Here is a 17,922-nt window from a genome sequence, read left to right as displayed (position 1 = left end):
CCTCTTCTGGGCACCCAAGGCAAGTCTGAAATTGGGTCTAATCTTATTTCATTCCCCAAAGTGGATCAGTACTGCCCTGCACAGAGACTTTTTGGCTGCTAAAAAGCCAGCCTGCCATGACAGCAGTAAAGCAAACCACAGCATTCTAATTTGATTCTTTCCTCATCTAGAGAACTGCATAGGACCAATTACATAACACAGCCATAAACAAATCACACAATCCTGCTATGGAATAAATAACATTTGTTGGGTTTCTTCAATCCTTTCCTGTGCTCTAACCTGGCACATAACCACACCAGGGCTATAAATAATATATTCCCAACATTCTGCTCCTGTCAGATGCTTCTTTTCTCAAATGTGAAAACTAATAGTGATGATAAACTAGCTTTATGAACCACATAGAATCTTGTTCATCAGTGTTATATATCTCCACACATATATGCAGGGCAGTGAGAACTGTGCAGCTAATTATGTTAATCAGGCACTTCTAAGACAGATGTAGGCTGCCCAGCAATTTATTTCAATGGTAATCACTTTAAAATACCTTAAATCTTTTAAGAAGTTAAAAGGCCTAGATCCTCAACTCTTTGAAGAAAGCAAAACAATTTCAATTTTAATGCTGCTAGAGACTTAAATTCTCTAAAACAGATGAATATTTTTAGGCTGCTATTCCATGATTCCACATACAAATTACACCGAGAGTGATAACTATCCTACAAATTAACGTATGTATTAATTATGTAGGTGTACCCATTTCAGGACCAAGGCAAAAATCTGTGTAGCTTTTTGAATGTGGTCTAGGGATCAGAAAATGGGCCAGAATCAGAACTGGAGCACTAACTCACCATGTGGCCGTGGGAAACTGAGTAGAGGGGGCCAAAACGTTGTGTCTCCCTGAGACTTACCACGGGCAATGTCACTCATGCTGGGGGCAGCCTCTGCAGTTTGACTTCGGAGGTGCTCAGTGTCCCTGTGTGACTCCTGGGATGCAGGTACTGAAGATGCTGAGGAGGAAGAGGATGAAGAAGAGGAGGCTGGTTTGGATTTGGAATGCAGGTCGTTCAGTCTCAGGAGGTTTTCAGGAGTCACAGTGTCTGGATTCACTGGGGCAGGATGCAGTGTGGCTGGTGCTACTGGGAAGAAACTCTCTCTGTTGTCCTTCGTATGCTTTGGGGTTGTGGGGGCTTCTCCTGTGGACTACATTAAAAAAAAAAGAGCAGGCAGAGATAGTGAGGAAACATCAGTAATTCTGCATGTTCTATCTGCTTCAGTGACTGCTGCAAGCAGCACAACATTTTACAGACAGAAAATACCCTCTCTAAAGTGGAAATAACATAACAGTGACTCAATCACTATTATAAAGAAATCTTTTCTCCCTTATGGATTATTTTTCTGTTCTTTATGGTCTGTTTATCAAACTAGCACCTTAACACTTATCCACACTCACATTTACAAAGTTTTATTTAACACATCCCTCGCAACAAAACACACTTTTCTGAACTCTGTAATTAAGCATGAGTTACAATCTCCTATAAACAGAAACACATTTATTTAATTTAAAAATATGTTGACAAATGCTTGACCAGAACAAACAGATCTGCAGTGCTTTAGGAGACTTTGCAAATTATTACAAGAAATAATTCTTAGGGAATGATGGGAGAAGAAATGGAGAAAGCAGAAGAACGTATTTGCTTGTAAAATAAGCAATCAGCCTAACCTCAAATCATAAATTCCTGGTAACTGCAGAACTGAATAACACTGGTGTCCAATTGGAACAGGCTCAGTGAGAGCTGCTGCCTGTGCAGACATAGGAGTGGCACCAAGAGCAACGCTATTCTCCAAAGCCAGTGCTAAAAATTTAATACAGTGTCATTTATTATATAGACAGAAGGTAGAAGGGGGACATAAATTCACCAAAGAAGGGAACAAAAGTATCCATAAAATGAGTATCTTCTCTATAATTGTTATCAGTAATCAAATAAAGTATTCTTGCCTGTGAGGCCACAGAAAGCATTTATTTCACACTCTTTGCAGTCTTCATTTAATGGAAACTTATTGGACCGTAAAGGATACGGTTGAATGGAATTCTCAGATGTTTAATTGTCTGTCTCATACCTCTCTACTGTAAAAAAAACCCCTCATTTTAACCATGGTGATAGAGTATGAATGTTTGAAATAGAAACAGAGTTCTGCTGGCAAATGTAAAATCAAATTGGGCCCTAATGTCCTAGATGACCAAAGATTTATTACAATGCCAGAAGAGTCAGTAGAATTTCACTGACAGAACAGAGCAACTTCCAGCTCGAGAAAATGCATATTTAAAATTCAAAGGTGGGAAGAACACGAGTACTTTTTTTTTTTAATAATTGGTGGAATGTATTTTTGAAGTTCCTGAACTTGATTAATCAATCTCTAAAAAGCATACAATTAAAACCTACCAGATTCCATGTGTACACAAAAAAATAAAATACAGCAGCTATATTCACAGCAATTACCATACTAGATCAGAAAAAGGTCTATTCTGCCTCTGAAAGCTGCAAGTTTCTGAAGCTTAAAGCATCAGTTCCAAAATTAAAGGTCTCCACATACAAATGGAATCACACAAACCTGATATAAATTAAACTGCAGAAGAAAGCCTTAAGCCAGAAGTGAGATCACTAGAGGAAATGTTTTCAGCTGTGATTTAAAGGGAAAACCCTTCACACCCATGTGCTTCATTAACTTGTCTGATCCATGATGTAGAACCTGACATATCTGTGCTTGTATTGTATCCAAAGTTTCTTCATGAGAAACACGTGAAGGTACTACTATTTAGGTACACAGATCTTAAAAATATATCTGCATCTCAAACTGCACTTCTATAAAAATGCACAGCTATTTCCAGACAGAAAGAGGACACTCGGAAAGTAAGTCAGCAGTACTTGGCTGGTACTCAGAAGAAAAATGATTAGGGAGAGAAAGAGTGCAAGACCATGGAGTAACTCCTGCTGGAGGGGACCTCTGGAGGTCTCCAGTCCAACCTCCTGCTCAAAGCTGAGCTGACTCTGCAGTTGGATCAGCCCAATTCCAAACTCTGCCAAGGATGGACATTTGAAAGCCTCCCCAGGTCCCTGTTCCAGTGTTTTACCACCTTCACAGTGAACACTTCTTTCCAGTTACTTCATCCACATTTCTCTTGCTGCAACTTTAAATGGTGCCTCTTGTCTGGTTCCTTCCTTTCTTCTGCAGATCACAGTTCCATAACCCCACCCTCCATTACTCTTCTCCTCACCAGGATGAAGCACCTCAGCTCTCTCTGACCTCACAGCTGTAAGGACACATGGTTGACCTGCGTCCAACCTCTTGCCCAGGGCTCCAAATCTTTTCTGGCAGAGCTGTTCCCCTGTCAGGCTGCACAGGGATCATTCTGCTCCAGGTGCAGGACTCTCAATTTCTCTTTGAACCTTCAGGTAGTTCCTGTCAATGCAATCCTCATCGACTGGATTCCCTGGAATGGCAGGTAGCCTGGCTTTCTGGCACACTGACCACGCCCTCCAGGTTGGTGTCACTCAATACATCCCATCACCTAAGGCATCAGTGAGGCCAACTAACCAACACACATTAAACTAGGCAGTGGAGGCAGGGACAAACACAGAAAGGCCATCTTGTAAGTTGTAGATGATCAAGCACAGAGGGAGAAAAGGTTGAGAATGAAACAACCCCTACTGTTATACAAAGATGGAACCAAACTCATATTTAATTTCTCTCAAAATGAAGATGCTGTATTGGGGGCAAGAAAAATAAACCAGTTTTTACTTTGGATCAGTTCCCCCAGGTGAAGTTGTGGCTTGGGCAGGATTTTTTTTTTTTTCCAGAAAATCAGCCTCCCTCATAATAAGAGAAACATTTTATTTGCACAAAACAATAAAGCTGAAAATAACATGATGTTTTTGTCTCAGTAAAACCATGACCAAAAATTCTAATGTGTAGTCAAGAAGTGCAGCCTTATGCAAAAGAAAGACAACAAAGACTGTTGTGTTTATGGCTTTAAAAGGAACCTTCCAGATGCGACCTGGCGAAGAGCTGTGTAAGGCTGCTGCAAACAGACAGGTTCTTTTCAACCCAATAAAAACAGAGACCTTGGGAAGAGAAAACAAAAATCCTCTCAATGACTTTCTTTTCTCAAAAGATGGGGTGAAATAAAAAAGGAAGAGAAAGCTTCCTTTAAATTGAGAGCCAAGTATCAAAAAACCCACTGTTGGCTACTGTGCATTCTGCAACTCACAGAGCCCTAAGAAAAGGGATTTAAACCTGTTTCCTATGTTTTACTGGACTCAGAAACTGAAGACCACCCAAAAGTTGTAAGCACAAAGCTCAGATGAGCATCACAGTGAGGCACACATTCTTTAAAAGATTTTGGTTTTAGTGAAGGGGCAAGAATTCCAGTACCCCTGAGCAGTAAGTGATGCTACTCACAAAGCCCAGGTCAGGACAATGTCACTAACTATACTGCTCAAGATTTACGGGGCCACATTTCATCATCCTGCAGGAAAACACAGGACCTTGTAACACCACAGCTGAGAAATAAACCCAGAAAAACTCATTACAGGAAGTCTTGGATTTATCAGTAGCCCTTTATGTTCATCTATTTCTACTGCTAAACCAGCAGCAAAGCATATTTTTTCCACAGATATACTGTAGGAAACTGAGAGGCAGTGACAATCCTTTACCAGTGTTTTACGTGGTTTCTCATTAGGAGATTATTTTTTAATTTTTACTTTGCTGTGGCACTAAGTCATAACCTAAGTCAGAACTTTTCCTTTCCCCCCTCCAATCCACCTCACCATGCTCAGTGTCTTTGTTACTACCACTGTTATGAAGTGGATTTAGTCATCAAGAGGAAACAAATCTTTTCTTACATTGATGAGGATGCTACTTACAGAACAAGTGCATATAACTGACCTAAAATGAAAACTCTTATCTGCCTTCTTTCTGTCTTTCATTGTAATTACAGGTTCATCTAGTCAAGACTGAACTTCCTTCTAGATTTAAAAAAAACAATAGATGAGGTACTGAAGGGTATGCAGTACTACTTTTCCACTGACTGCTATACTACCAAAGTGGATGGAGGAAACATTTAAGGCTTATTAATATCCAAATGATGTGTCATAGATGGTCCATTGCTTCCATAAAGACCCATTATCTTATTTGCTCTTCTTCAAAAAAATTAGCAAAAATGTTCCTTATTTTGAAGAATGTATAAAGGTGAAATTTAAATGAACAATTAGATGCACGTCTGTGTAAACTGTGACTATTTCTGACCTATACAGGTTACAAAATCAGGCTCCTCATTTGTTAGAACTTTGACTATTTTAGAAGACTCCTCAAAGAGTTCATTCAGCTTCAGGGAAGCTATGGACAAAGTCTTCCCATGTTGAAAGCTGAGACAAAAAGAAGTGAGGGAAATGCTGGAAAGCCAGCACTGGGACACACTTCCACAATAAAAGTATCAGCAAAAGTGCAGAATTTTTTCACAGAAGTTAGTGCAAAAGCAGCTCCCTATAGTTTCCCAGTGAGGCATTTCAGTAGTGAGACAACAGCAGCAACAAAGAGAAATTGTGCCTTAAGATAAAGCATAGGAAAAATTTTACTTTGTAGCCTATCTGTGAAGTCATAAACTAGATAACCTGACCAAGGGTTTCTTTTTTACCATACTTACTGTTTTCTCAAAACACATTTTGAAAAACCAAGAAATCCTGCAGCAACCTTGCTGCTCCTGCTCCTGGAAGGGCTCACTGCCCTGAGGCTGTGGGAAAAAGTAACAACCAAATGTTCCAAAGAAAGGGAAAGTGACGGTTTTCCCAACAGAAGTTTCCTAACGAAAGATGCTGGCACTGCAACTGTTACATAACATTTTATTGCCTTTTTTTTTTTTTTTAAATTATTCCCATGCCTGAGTTTAGCACAGTAGTAGGACTGAAGTCAGAATCCACCTCACAGAAAGGTGTGCCTTTGTAGAAGGATTACCAGCACATTCCCACAAAACCTGGGAGCTGTCACACAAACGGGGTGAACAATATGCTGGCCACATTCCACAGTATTACCACTCCAACTGCTGCTCAGTATTGTGCTTTAATTAAACTATGCCTATTCATTCTTTTTTTCCCCTCTCAATCTCTCTACAGCAGTATTTGAAAGAAATCTTATTTGGAAGTTTTCTTCCAGGTACATTAGAAATAGTAGCAGTATCCATGATCCAGATTCTGGAGAACCTCGTATTTCCTAAGACTAGAGTTTTATATACAGAGAATAACAAAGGCTTAAATACATATGACTGACCTGCACTCCAGCCTAAGTAAATATCCCATTTACACAAATACATGCAGGGGCTCAAAGTCCTGCTCTGCACAGGCAGCCATACTCCAGCAACGCTTCCATACACAAAAACCTCATTATTGGGCCAAGAGAGATCAGGTAGCAGGATGAAAAATATTAATATACAAAGTAAAAGATAAAAAGTGTCTCTTCTTTCCTTCATGTTCACTTAATGATTGCTTTCTGCAGGAGACAGAAGGAGGAGAGCTGTTAATTATATCAAGAATACACCTCCAGGATAGAGTGAGAGGGGGATGCCATGGCAACTGGCAAATGCAACAGTGAACAAAATGGTCACCCTTTGGTAGGAGACCATGAAAGAGCTCGTCCTTTTGTCCCCCCCATCCCCACCTCCTCCTTCCCCCTCCTTTCTTGTCATCTTTGCTGCATTAATAAAGCACACAGACAACTCAGGAAAAACAACTTTTTCTGTAAGCAGTCTCTGACGTCTTGATGTGCAGGAAGAAAAGATGAAAATTAGCAGCATGTGGGTGGAACAAAAAGGGGGAGAAAACACATGAGGTAGAACTAGAGATGATTATTTTCTAATTATTTAATATTTTCCTGATCTCCTCCCATCCCCAGCAAAGTGCCTTTACAGAAGGCTTTTAGCTGCTTCCTGAAGAGAACAGCTTGGTGGTTTGTTGCTTTGTGGGGGTTTCTTCTAATGTGAGAATTCGAGAAGAAAACGCTCTAGACACCCAAGGTAGTTCAAACAAGTCACTCTCAAGTTTCCTCCTTGAAGAAAAAAGCCTTAAAGCCCGTGTCACTGCAGTGCTGATTGCATTCCACAGCAGAAGGGGAAAAAATCCATGGGAGTACCCTCTAGCTTCACTCACAGAAGATAATTTTTTCCTCTTCCAAATAAAATGTCACAAGTAAGGTCCAACTTAGGGACTGTACTATCACTAGACTGATGCTCCAGAGTCAATCTGAGTGCTTCTGACGTTGTGTGTGGTTTCAGATGTAGTCCCTGTACAGCAAACCCATCACTCACGATCCCCTAAAATTCTCCAGTACGAGGCTGTGTATTCAGACAACTCATCACCAGCACTGGGAAGAGGCAAACACTGGTGCAAGGAGAATATAAGACCCCAGTTACCTGTTTTGGAACTAGAGAAGGGCAGTGAGAGCAGCACTAAACCAGCACCTTCCCTTAGGAAATACTGCTTTTATATTACAGAAGCAGCAGAACTTTATAAAACCAGGGATCATGCTGGCAGTCCACGAGGAGCCTGAAAGGCACGACTCCTTTGCATAACCTGATTGTGCCTCTGTGTTTATAATAAAATTTACTTGTTTTGATTCTGGTGGCAGCTTCTTCATGAAGTATCATGTTTAATTAGACCTGACATTGAAATCTGCTGATGAGTTCTCACTGTAGGTTTAGAGAAAGAAATGGGGAAAGCACTTGGAGTTTGGCACCAGCCAGTGGGAGGAGGTGGTCATGGATGTGTTACTTTGGAAGAGGTGAGTGAAGCAAAAGGTGAAAGGGAGGATTTGATCAGTCAGAATGGAGCAGGGAGAGCTCAAGGTTTGGCAGCTGGAGCAGGAAAGGGCAGCTGAAAATTTCTTTTCTCTCCCTCACACTTCAGGGATGGAGTTGGTCCCAGAACAAGGATTTTTTGGCTAAGGCAGCAGTGAGTCTGAAATAACTCAGCAATGTTGAAATAGCCCCTTCTCATGACATTAGATGATATACTATACCATGAGGAGCCAATAGAAGTTTCAGCTCCTACAATGCTACCCATTACTAAGGCTTTCTACACACAGTCCCGTATTCTCAAGGGTCACAACACAGGACCAGAGACTTAATGGCATTTTGGAACTTTGCCTTTGAATGCTCTTGTATTTTTAGAGATGTTAAATCCAGCCCTGTGTGCAACACTGATGTCTGCAATGTTTTAAGCTATTTGTTTTATATAAATTCAGTTCCCAGGATTAGAGATACCCTAACACAAAACCACAGTTTTATCTGTCGTGACTTTCAACATGGGGGAAAGCTTTAATTTTAGTAATAAGGCATTCAATATTAAGTCCACAGTAACAAAAATACCTTTTCAAATTGCAAGTCCAGGAAAAAAAGAAGACAGATGGGTTCTTTGACTGAAGTATCTCCACATGATGAATATTCTGTGCACTACAAGGCTTCATCGTAGCTTGTGCTGCAATAACTTTACCATGTCAATATGTCCTAACAGCATAAAATGAAGAATTTAATAGGACCAATTTTAGGCAGCCAGTGGAAAGTCTTATTAGAAAATCTCTAATTATCTAGAAGCCTTACAACTGCTTTCTGCCAGTGTGTCCCCTCGTTGGTCCCCAGCACCACATATTTAAGTACAATGCTACTTCAAAGTCAAACTAGTCTGCCTCGATCTTTCATTCTCCCTCAACAAGGCCTCCTTGGGATTCCATTTCCAGGGACCATTAATTTCATATGAAAATCATAGATGGCAAGACTAAAAATATATCTTATAACTCACAGCAATAGCTGACTGCTTTCAGGATCTCTGTAAATCTTTTAGATAACATTCTCAGACAGAAAACCAAAGAAAAGAACAAGAATCCTTCAAAATGCTGCTTGACCACGAAGTGAATTAATCTCTAGGGTAACTTTAGTTACTTAACTAGTAATGACACAGTGACCACCACTGGACAGCAATTTCAGCCCATTTGATATGTGTCTATCAAAAGTCTTGCTCACACTTAAGAACTTAAAGGCAAAAGGGCAAAAAAGGAGGAATTACTTCTGGCTACACCCCTTCTCCACAACAGCATTAATATCAGCATTTAAGAATGTTGCATCACCACTCTTTAGATTTTGAACCAAGATGTTCCAAAGTTGATGAATACATCACTTAAAAATAATTATTGTTATTATTATCATGTACTGAAAGAAATGTCCCGGAAACTAACTGAACACATTTTTGTATCAATTACTGGGATCCTGTCTATTTATGCTGCTCTGTTTCCATACTCCATAAAAGATTTACCTTTTTATTAAAAAAAAAACAAACCTGCACACATTTGAGTCTTCCCCCCATTTCGCTTTTACATAAGTGTTACAAGTTCAGATTTTACTTCACCATTATGGTTTGGCAGTAAATATGTATTACATAACACTGAACCCAGCCAGATACAACCACAGCCCAAATTATTCATAAAGTTAAAACCTCTGTCCCCCCTGAATAGGGTAACAATACATGGATTCATTTATATTGTATTTACTAGCAGCTTTTTCAAGCCCACAATTCCCTCTTTGGGAGCCTCTTTGAATGACTTTCAGGTCTTCAGACATTAAAAACTTAAAGCCCCCTTTAGTAGGATTTGGTAAAGCAAAATGGAGTTTGCTATGGGAAAACAAATTACTCCTGAAAAGCAAGAGTTGGGTCCAATTAAGTTTGAGAAGATGTTTAATTGGTAAGATGATGCTCAAGTGATTTTGTGCAACCAGAGCTCTAATATTACAGCATTTCAGCCAAGTCTGCACCAAGGACACATGCACACACCTTTCTGTTACAGGCACTACAAGTCTAAGCACTCTGTGAAGGTGCTGAGCACCACCTGCACTAGGAACAGCAGCCCCACATACAGAGGAACCCTTCTGAAACCCCAAGCCCTTCCTAAGCCACTTCCCATGTGTTCAGCTGACTGCAGACCATGATGTAAGTCTCAATGGCTCAAAACACATTAGCATTGCATCACTCATGACAACCACAGAGAATTTCTGAAACCAGGTCAAAGAGTCACAGTATTGCCAAGCTATTAAAAAGATTAGATCTCATCACACAAGTGTAAGAACCCACTTTGTCCAATTCCGTTTACTGACTGCTGTATTGTTTCCTGCTTGTGCCTGAAGAGGCACAGAAAAAGATTTCAACATAGTTGTTAAATATTTAGGTTAAAAAACATAACCAGTCTGGAAGAAAGTTGAAAAACCATAATTTAAATAATTCCTAATTTTAGGAGCAAGTGAAAACATTCATAAAGAAACCATATAATGCCTGGAACTGTAAAATACAACAGCCAGCAGACAAAGATATAAATCAAGGTGGATTTTGCACTCACTTTTTTTTTTTTGACTGTCAATTGCTTGGGATAAGTGACTGAAGAACCACAGGCCCTGCAAACCTACTCAAACTATGCAGTAACAAAGCACTTCCCCCGGCTGCACCAGCTCTATACATGACATCATTTGCTTACAGAAGGCAAACACTTGCCAATTTTAAATAAAACAGGATTCAATCTGTTGAAAACAGACAGATGTCTACGAGAGTGGCTATTCCTGTGTCTCCACACTAATTCCTAGTGTTACACGAGCAGTGCAGCAGCTTCACACGGCCTGCAGGATCCTGCTCGGAGCAGACGAAAATGAGACTGCAGGATGTAATAACCTCGTTAGCTGGGACTGCTTCCTACAAGGGAAAGCTTCCAAGCTGCAAAGTGCCACGTGTTAAGAGCTGTGTTTTATTTCAAGTGATTTAACAGGAAATCTTATCGTTGCCAGTGCAGTTAAATACAAGCTCACCTATTGTGTCTACTTTCAAGATTAGTTTGTGTGCAGGTTTTTCACCGTTCTCATGTTTTGCCTGAGTAACCCTTGACTCTGCTGGAAGAGCTGGAATAGCAATCACATCCCCAGAACCTTCAAGAAAGCCCAGCAAGGAACTGGGTTGATAGATGAGAATTCGGTGAATGGTTTTTAAAAAGGTGAATACATGCATAAAACAAACAGCAACATTACTTTTTAAAGAAGCTTATTAGCAAATTATTTTTATTTTTTAAAGTCATAAATCTAAGCGTGATAAAGTCTGGTTTTCCCCAAAATAAACTGAAAAAGACTTAACATGCTGAGCCAGCATGTCTTTATTAAAAAACAATTAAAACCTTAAATACCAGGCTATGATCAAACAAACACTACTAGAATAAATACTTCTCTTGACATTTCTGTTCATTTCTATTACTCAATGGAAAAATGTTACTGGCTTCCTGAGGGGCATAAATTGGAGAAGGTTACTTCCACGAAAATCTAATAAAGAAAAAACCCTATTTTCCCTCTTACATCCTCTCCTGTTACTCTGTAAGGAGATGCATTATACAAATGCACAGTTTAACTAAAAAAAAAAGAAAAATTACGGAAAATACAAAATTATTAAATACTTTGGGGCATTCAACTGATGGCTTGCTGCAAAATGAATGACCATGAAACACCTCATTCATCCATGAAATCATGGCTTTGATTTCACATTAAGGACTGATAAATAACAATGGCTCTAAAGCTCTATAACTGTTTGCTGGATAAATCCAGAAACTACAAGCTAAAACCAGTAATATAATAGAGTTAAAATCAGATTCTCAACCATGCAAGTTGAGAGAAGAGCTATGTGGTATTTCTGGAGCAGAGTGCAGTGTTAGCCAGGGAAGAGTTGATGAGGTGGTTTGCCCTTAGGGATCAGAAAGAAGTAATCACCATCCATGAAATGCTGAGGAATGACATGGACATTAGGAAAACTGTAGTGTGCCATAAATATTTCAATTTGAAGACGGTCTGGGGTTTCCCCAATAGCTTTTGGGGATGCAAACTATTCAAGCCTGACATAAACAGTAGCAACAACTCTAGTAAAGGGGATGAGCTCCCTACACTAATGTGGCCAGCTTACCTTAGATGACAAGCATACAAGGAAAGCAGATATTTCTAAGTGCTGCAGACACTCAGTAACAGATTTACCTGTACAAACTAACAAAAGCTTGTTAGAAGCAGTCAGACTTTAGAGCTCACCTGTTTCTGTGCTGATGCTCCCATGTGCACCTGGCAAAACTTGACTGCCTGTTCAAGTGCTGCTTCTTCATCCACCTAAACACAGAATCACAACTAATGAAGTCATAATTACTTATCTAATCTATGAATATAATTAAATTGACATGAAATGGAGATGTAGAACATGGGAGTAAGGGGGAGAAGCAGCACTTTATGGAAGAATGCTGACCTTAAGTTATTCAGAAGTATCCAAAGATATATACTCAACTCTCTCAATTCAAACTGACATTTAGCATGAACAAACCCCACATAATTGGTATTGCACCTCTTAATTGATTTCAGAAATTTAGTTTCAAAACACGGAGGGTCCTACTCCCCATCTCCAGCAGTGGTCTTGTCAAGAGAATGATTCTTTAGGAGATATTTCTCTCTCCAACTTTTGAACAGATATAGGGCCAATTTCACACTGCTTGGTTTAGCAATTACTGTTGTTCTACAATCATGTCCGAGGCCACACAGAAAAATTACAATTAATGATACAATACTTTACCTGCTTAATCAGCATGTACGTTTCAGACATGATCTTCTCAATTTTACCCAGGTCATAGGCCATGACTTTCTGACCCTGCTGCCACACTCGATAAGCATCGAGCAGGAGTGTTTTTCCAGACTCCACATCCTCAAGTAATTTCCTCTTCCTGCTTGATCTCTGGACAGGTTCCTCTGTAGGTACTGCTTGAACTATTCCTTTAGCTGCCTGCTGCTGATGTTTCGAGCTGATACTCAGCTCTTCCAAAGAAAGTTCTGGAGTCCGGCTCTCTGGAGCTCTCTCCTTTGAGGTCCTGCCAGACTGAAGCCGGTCTGGCTCACTGCGTTTACATGAAGAATCAATTTTTTCAGGGTCATTGGAATAGCCATCAAGATCCATAGGCTCAACTGAGCCAGGGCCAGGGAGCTCCTTAATCTCCTTCTCATTCCTGTCCTCTTGTTCCAATATGTCCATAGCATTGGGAATTTGTCCCTGGGTCACTTCCTTTACTCCATTTTCAGTACTATGTACTACTCCATCTGATAAAACTGGCTTTTTGGGAAGGACATCTTTCCCTTCTTCAGCACTACTTTTATTTGAGACGTCTGTTGTCATCCTTCCTGAAGCAAGGTTAGAGGACTTGGAACCCTGATCTTCTGAAACCTTAATAAAAGAAGTCATTCTTCTCTGTTATCATTGAAATCAGAAAGCATTTGAGCACAGCAATGACTACCATGAATATTGACAACAAGTACCTTTCATTACTGCCTCTGCTGAAAAAAATGCATTTATTCTATGTTCATTCTTTTTTGTTCCTGAATGTTAATTAATCCAAGCCACAAGTCTTACAATTAAAGTATTTTAATCAGTGAAAACACCACAGAGAAATCAACGGGATGGACCAAAGCTGCAATGTTTTTTTTTTCCCCACTACTTCAGTCCATGCTCTGGGCTCCAATAAATGAAATTCAACGTTTAACAGCACAAATTTTTCGTCTAATGTATTGAAATCAAAACTCAATCTGTTTCTTTTGGCAGCTGCAGATCACTCTCAAATTTATGAATCTTCTCTTTGGTTGCTCTTACATAACTTTCTTGTTAATAGATCAAGAAGTAGGCAAAATCCTGCTACAGTATTTTAATTTTTATACCTTTTCTTTGGTGATGTTCCAAAGGTAGAAAACCTCAGAACCTCATCTCTTCTTTCAAAAATTGCTAATGATACAATTCTTCCATCCAGATTTATGAACGAACTATTTAATATACAGAGTTCTGGTGTTCTTAAGGATGTTTTCATTTAGTTTGTTAAAGGTATAGTCTTTTAACTTGCAAAACCCTTAGGAGCAAGTTCTTCCTTGAATGTGTTTACCAAATAAAGCTCCAATTTCCAGTTACCTTAACCTGGAAACGGATTAGTTTCTATATGACTTTTAAAAATTAAATCTAGATTACAATAATATGTAATAACAAGTGTGGTTCTGTCAAGGACTAGCAGTTAAAAGTGGTCAGGCATGTAACTTCTCATTGTCTGGTTTTGTTTTGCAAGAGGAATCTCAGTTCATTTTAAAAGGAAATTTCTAATAGACCCCACCTGAAAACAGAGCTTTTCTACACTCCATGTATATACCATTACCTGAAATGTAAGGGACTGTCAAACCAAACTCACTGCAACCCATTTTCAACAACTGTATTTGCTACTGGATTTCAAAACCAGAAAACAACAACACTGGAATAAAACTTTTTGTGTAGTGGCATATAAACAAAAGGTATTAGAAATAAGTGCTGACAACACAGCCCTTCATTCTCAGGAGATCTAAGGAATGGGTAAACTGAACCTAGAAAAACCTAGTTACTAAATGACAGCCATTAAGTGCCCTGCTGCCTTACCTGTGTCAGATCGTTGAGGGTGTCCTCCAGCACTTTCACTGTGAGCACAAAGGCTTGTTGGGCCAGAACCTGGCGATCTGCATCACGCAAGTACTTCCTGAGCCACGGGGAGAGAACAAATGAAGTTAACTGCCAAAAGCTTACAGGACTGTCAAGGCAAGAACCAGGACATTAAAAAAAATAAAAAAAAAAAAAGGAAAAGCCAAGACAATAACTTTAAAACAAGAAGAAAGCACACAAAACATTTACGGTTGCCTACTGAAATGTAACACTTTAGCTGTTTCTCTCCACAACCATCAAACATGACACCCATGAAGCAGAAGTTAACACTATCTACAAACAGAGGGAATGGGAGAATGCAAAGAGAACAACACTGAACAACTAAACCCAGAGCAAACCAGACAACCAGATTTACAGTTTTCTTGTATCGAGCCTTCTGTGCCCCTCAAATACCAGCTTTTTATTCAAACCCTTTCTTGAAAAAGAGTATTAGTTACACAAAGCTATGCTGAACTCTCAGGTGATTTTCATGTTCTGGATAAAGCATGCATGTGAGATTAAGTACACAAGCAAATCCTCTCTCATTAGTCATATCAGTTGCCTTGGAATCTAGGATTTTTAGAGCTAAAACATTGGTAGGCTAACACCTTTTTTCCTATTTAGTGTTACAAAAAAATAATACTGTATGTATAAAACATTCACTTATAGCTTCATTTAATTTACTAGAGCACTGTAATTTCAGTGTATTCTGACACAATGTTTTAGATTGCTTTCAAGGAAAACATTTCCAGCCATCAATCCAACCTAATGGAGTTTGACGGAAAACTAAATTTCTACTTCAGAATTGGCTGGTTTTAATGAGAGGGCTAAAAATCAAGTAAATAACTTTGAAAGGTACTATTTCAGTCAAAAGGTCAACATTTTTAATACATGTATTTTCCCCCTAGGGTGTAATTTTATGGTTTGCTTTTCAGACATAAGATACAAACACCTGACTCCTCATTAGCTCAGTAATAACTAAAAACTCCCTATTTTTAAAACTAGGGTTGTTCCAGGCATATACCAGACACACCCAGAATATCTGCATTTCTAAGTTCCTGTAATGATTACAGCTCACCATGGTTGGCACTGGCTGATCCAACATGTCACATTACTTGTTTTTTAAATTCAGTCTAGACTTATAAATAACATAATATTTTTAGTACAACTGTAGGCTTGCTCAGGACAGAATTTAAACCTTCTATGGTCCAGTTCTTCTGATATGCTAAAAGTCAAAGTATTTTTGGCTTCAAGTTTGCTGAACAAGTGGTGACGTTCCCAGAAACACTATAATCCATGCAAATTCACATACACTCACACTGGAAAACACATGAAGAAACCTTCAGTGTCTCCAACTTATTGCCATCAATCATTCAAGTTCAATTTCTTAAGCATTTGCCAGAGACCAATTTCAACATTTCCCACATGGCAAGCTACTAGAATTTTACCTCAGTTGCTTCAATGTTTTCCTAAGATGTTTATTTTGGTCCTCCCATTGATACGAATCCGTATATAGCTCACATTAATAGTTTTTTTTTTTTCTTAAATAAGGTTAATGCAATTAAAATTAGATCACCCCTGAACAGGATAAGCTTTTTAAATAGCATCAGCTGCCAAGAGGCACATAACCATTGTTCAGTCCGTCAAGGATTACAGGAAGGCAGGATGCTGGGCCGTGACCCCCTGTGCTGGACACGGCTCTTACGCAAGAGTGAGCAGAGGGGGAATGACACCAGTGAGTCCCCCCACGTGACACAACACCCCTGTAAGCCTGTTAAGGCACCTGTATGGCTGCTCTGAGTTTCAGGAGAAACGCTGAGAAATTCTAAACTACATTATAGAAACGTAATCCTGAGAAAAATTAACCACTGTATTCCCAAAGGGATCTGCCTAAAGGCTTTTTTTCCTAAACAAAGAACATCTTTAAACAAAATAGTTACACGGCGAACAAAACATATTTCAAAGCTTTACGAAGCAACGGATTAAAACAAAACTCTCATACTTTCCCTGATCAGGGGTTCTCTGCAGCATAGATGAGACCTTCAGCAAGGTGTTGTAATCCTTTAGCTGTGACAGCACATTGAGCAGCAGGACAATAGAGCGGTTCATATGAGACGCAAAACTGCCCGGGCGGTCGATCTCATCCACGGGGATGCGCCAGATTCCCTGCAGGGGAAGGAAAAGAGGAAACTTCTAAGGAGAGACCCAGGTGAAAAGGACAGGAATATGAAAATATGGGTCGGATTCCGAAGCACACTGAACCTCACTGAGGGACAGGGGAATAACGGACAGACAGTTGCTGTGGTCCCACAGCCAGGGAGATCCGGATTTAGATCTGGATTTAAAGTCAACTGATTTCTGCCAGCAGAAAAAGGAGAAACTTTGCAGAAGCCACAGCACACCTTCTAAATATGCTTCTGAACTATTCCCAGAAAAAGCAAGCGAAGCTCAAATTATATGGTGCATTTTTCTTAAAAGTCTGTGAATACGCCTTCCTAAGCCAAACCCAGTAACTTAAAGTAAGTTTTCCTGGCCTGAAAGCTGTTACTTGTATGCAGTCACAGCAAATTTCTATCTTCAAATAATCTGCTAGTAGACATCTTAGGAATTTGGTTACTGCCTTGATACCATCAGTGTTCACCACAGCACTAACCAGTCTCATAGGAAGAATCGGATTCCTCAGCAGGATCCATTTTCCAGTGGCAGATTCAAATACTTGTGCATACATCCTGTGCCTTCTAATTAAATTTTGGGGACAAGGGAATCTTTAGGGAGCAAGGCTGGAGACTGACAGGAAACATAATTTAATTAGGGTTAGTCAGCTCAGATTTTGCAATGCCTAGTAAGTCTAACAAGATTTTTTTCAGGTGTTTATCGTGGATGCTGTCAACACACTAGTCAACCATACCTGAAAAGATGCACTGCACATACTACTATGCTTGCATGTTAGAATGAGACTTCTATTATGGCCATTCACTAAAACTGCTGCTGCATCAGTACAAACCCTTCCCTCATGCTTTATTTGGTTCTGAAGCTTTTCCTCCAGTAGTTTTCTAAGATGAAAATCCTCTGATCATGTAAACCATTTTGTGACAATGCAGGAAAGAATAGTCTCATTGACAGGAGTACCTGACTGAGAATGAGTTTGGCTTTATAAACCAGTTCAGGGAGCAGAATATACAAACATTTACTCTCTATACTTGTTTAAAGGTCTTGCTTTGGTTTGTTTAGCTTTACTTTCAATGTGAGCAAAACCTTTCAGAACTTAATACAAAGTGGAAGCAAAGAAAATGATTACTGCAATCACAAATGACATTTGACCACAAAAGCAGATCCATAATTCCCAGCCTAC

At 39.5% G+C, this 17,922-nt stretch overlaps 1 protein-coding gene across 3 annotated transcripts in view; it reads right to left on the bottom strand.

The window, feature by feature from the left end:
- Positions 1-17,922, bottom strand: part of CABIN1 (calcineurin binding protein 1) — a 107,585-nt gene that overhangs the window by 14,093 nt on the left and 75,570 nt on the right. For all 3 annotated transcript variants that reach the window (XM_029963276.1, XM_029963277.1, XM_029963278.1), the window contains exons 29-33: positions 16,573-16,736; positions 14,532-14,628; positions 12,666-13,307; positions 12,137-12,211; positions 906-1,197 (exon numbers count right to left, since the gene is read on the bottom strand). In XM_029963276.1, coding sequence (XP_029819136.1) covers positions 906-1,197; positions 12,137-12,211; positions 12,666-13,307; positions 14,532-14,628; positions 16,573-16,736 — 1,270 coding nt within the window. The remainder of the gene's footprint in view (positions 1-905; positions 1,198-12,136; positions 12,212-12,665; positions 13,308-14,531; positions 14,629-16,572; positions 16,737-17,922) is intronic.

Source organism: Manacus vitellinus, unplaced genomic scaffold, assembly GCF_001715985.3.
Source record: "Manacus vitellinus isolate BGI_N305 unplaced genomic scaffold, ASM171598v3 scaffold_58_pilon, whole genome shotgun sequence".
NCBI classification, from domain to species: Eukaryota; Metazoa; Chordata; class Aves; order Passeriformes; family Pipridae; genus Manacus; species Manacus vitellinus.
This window is presented reverse-complemented; position numbering and strand designations above follow the sequence as displayed.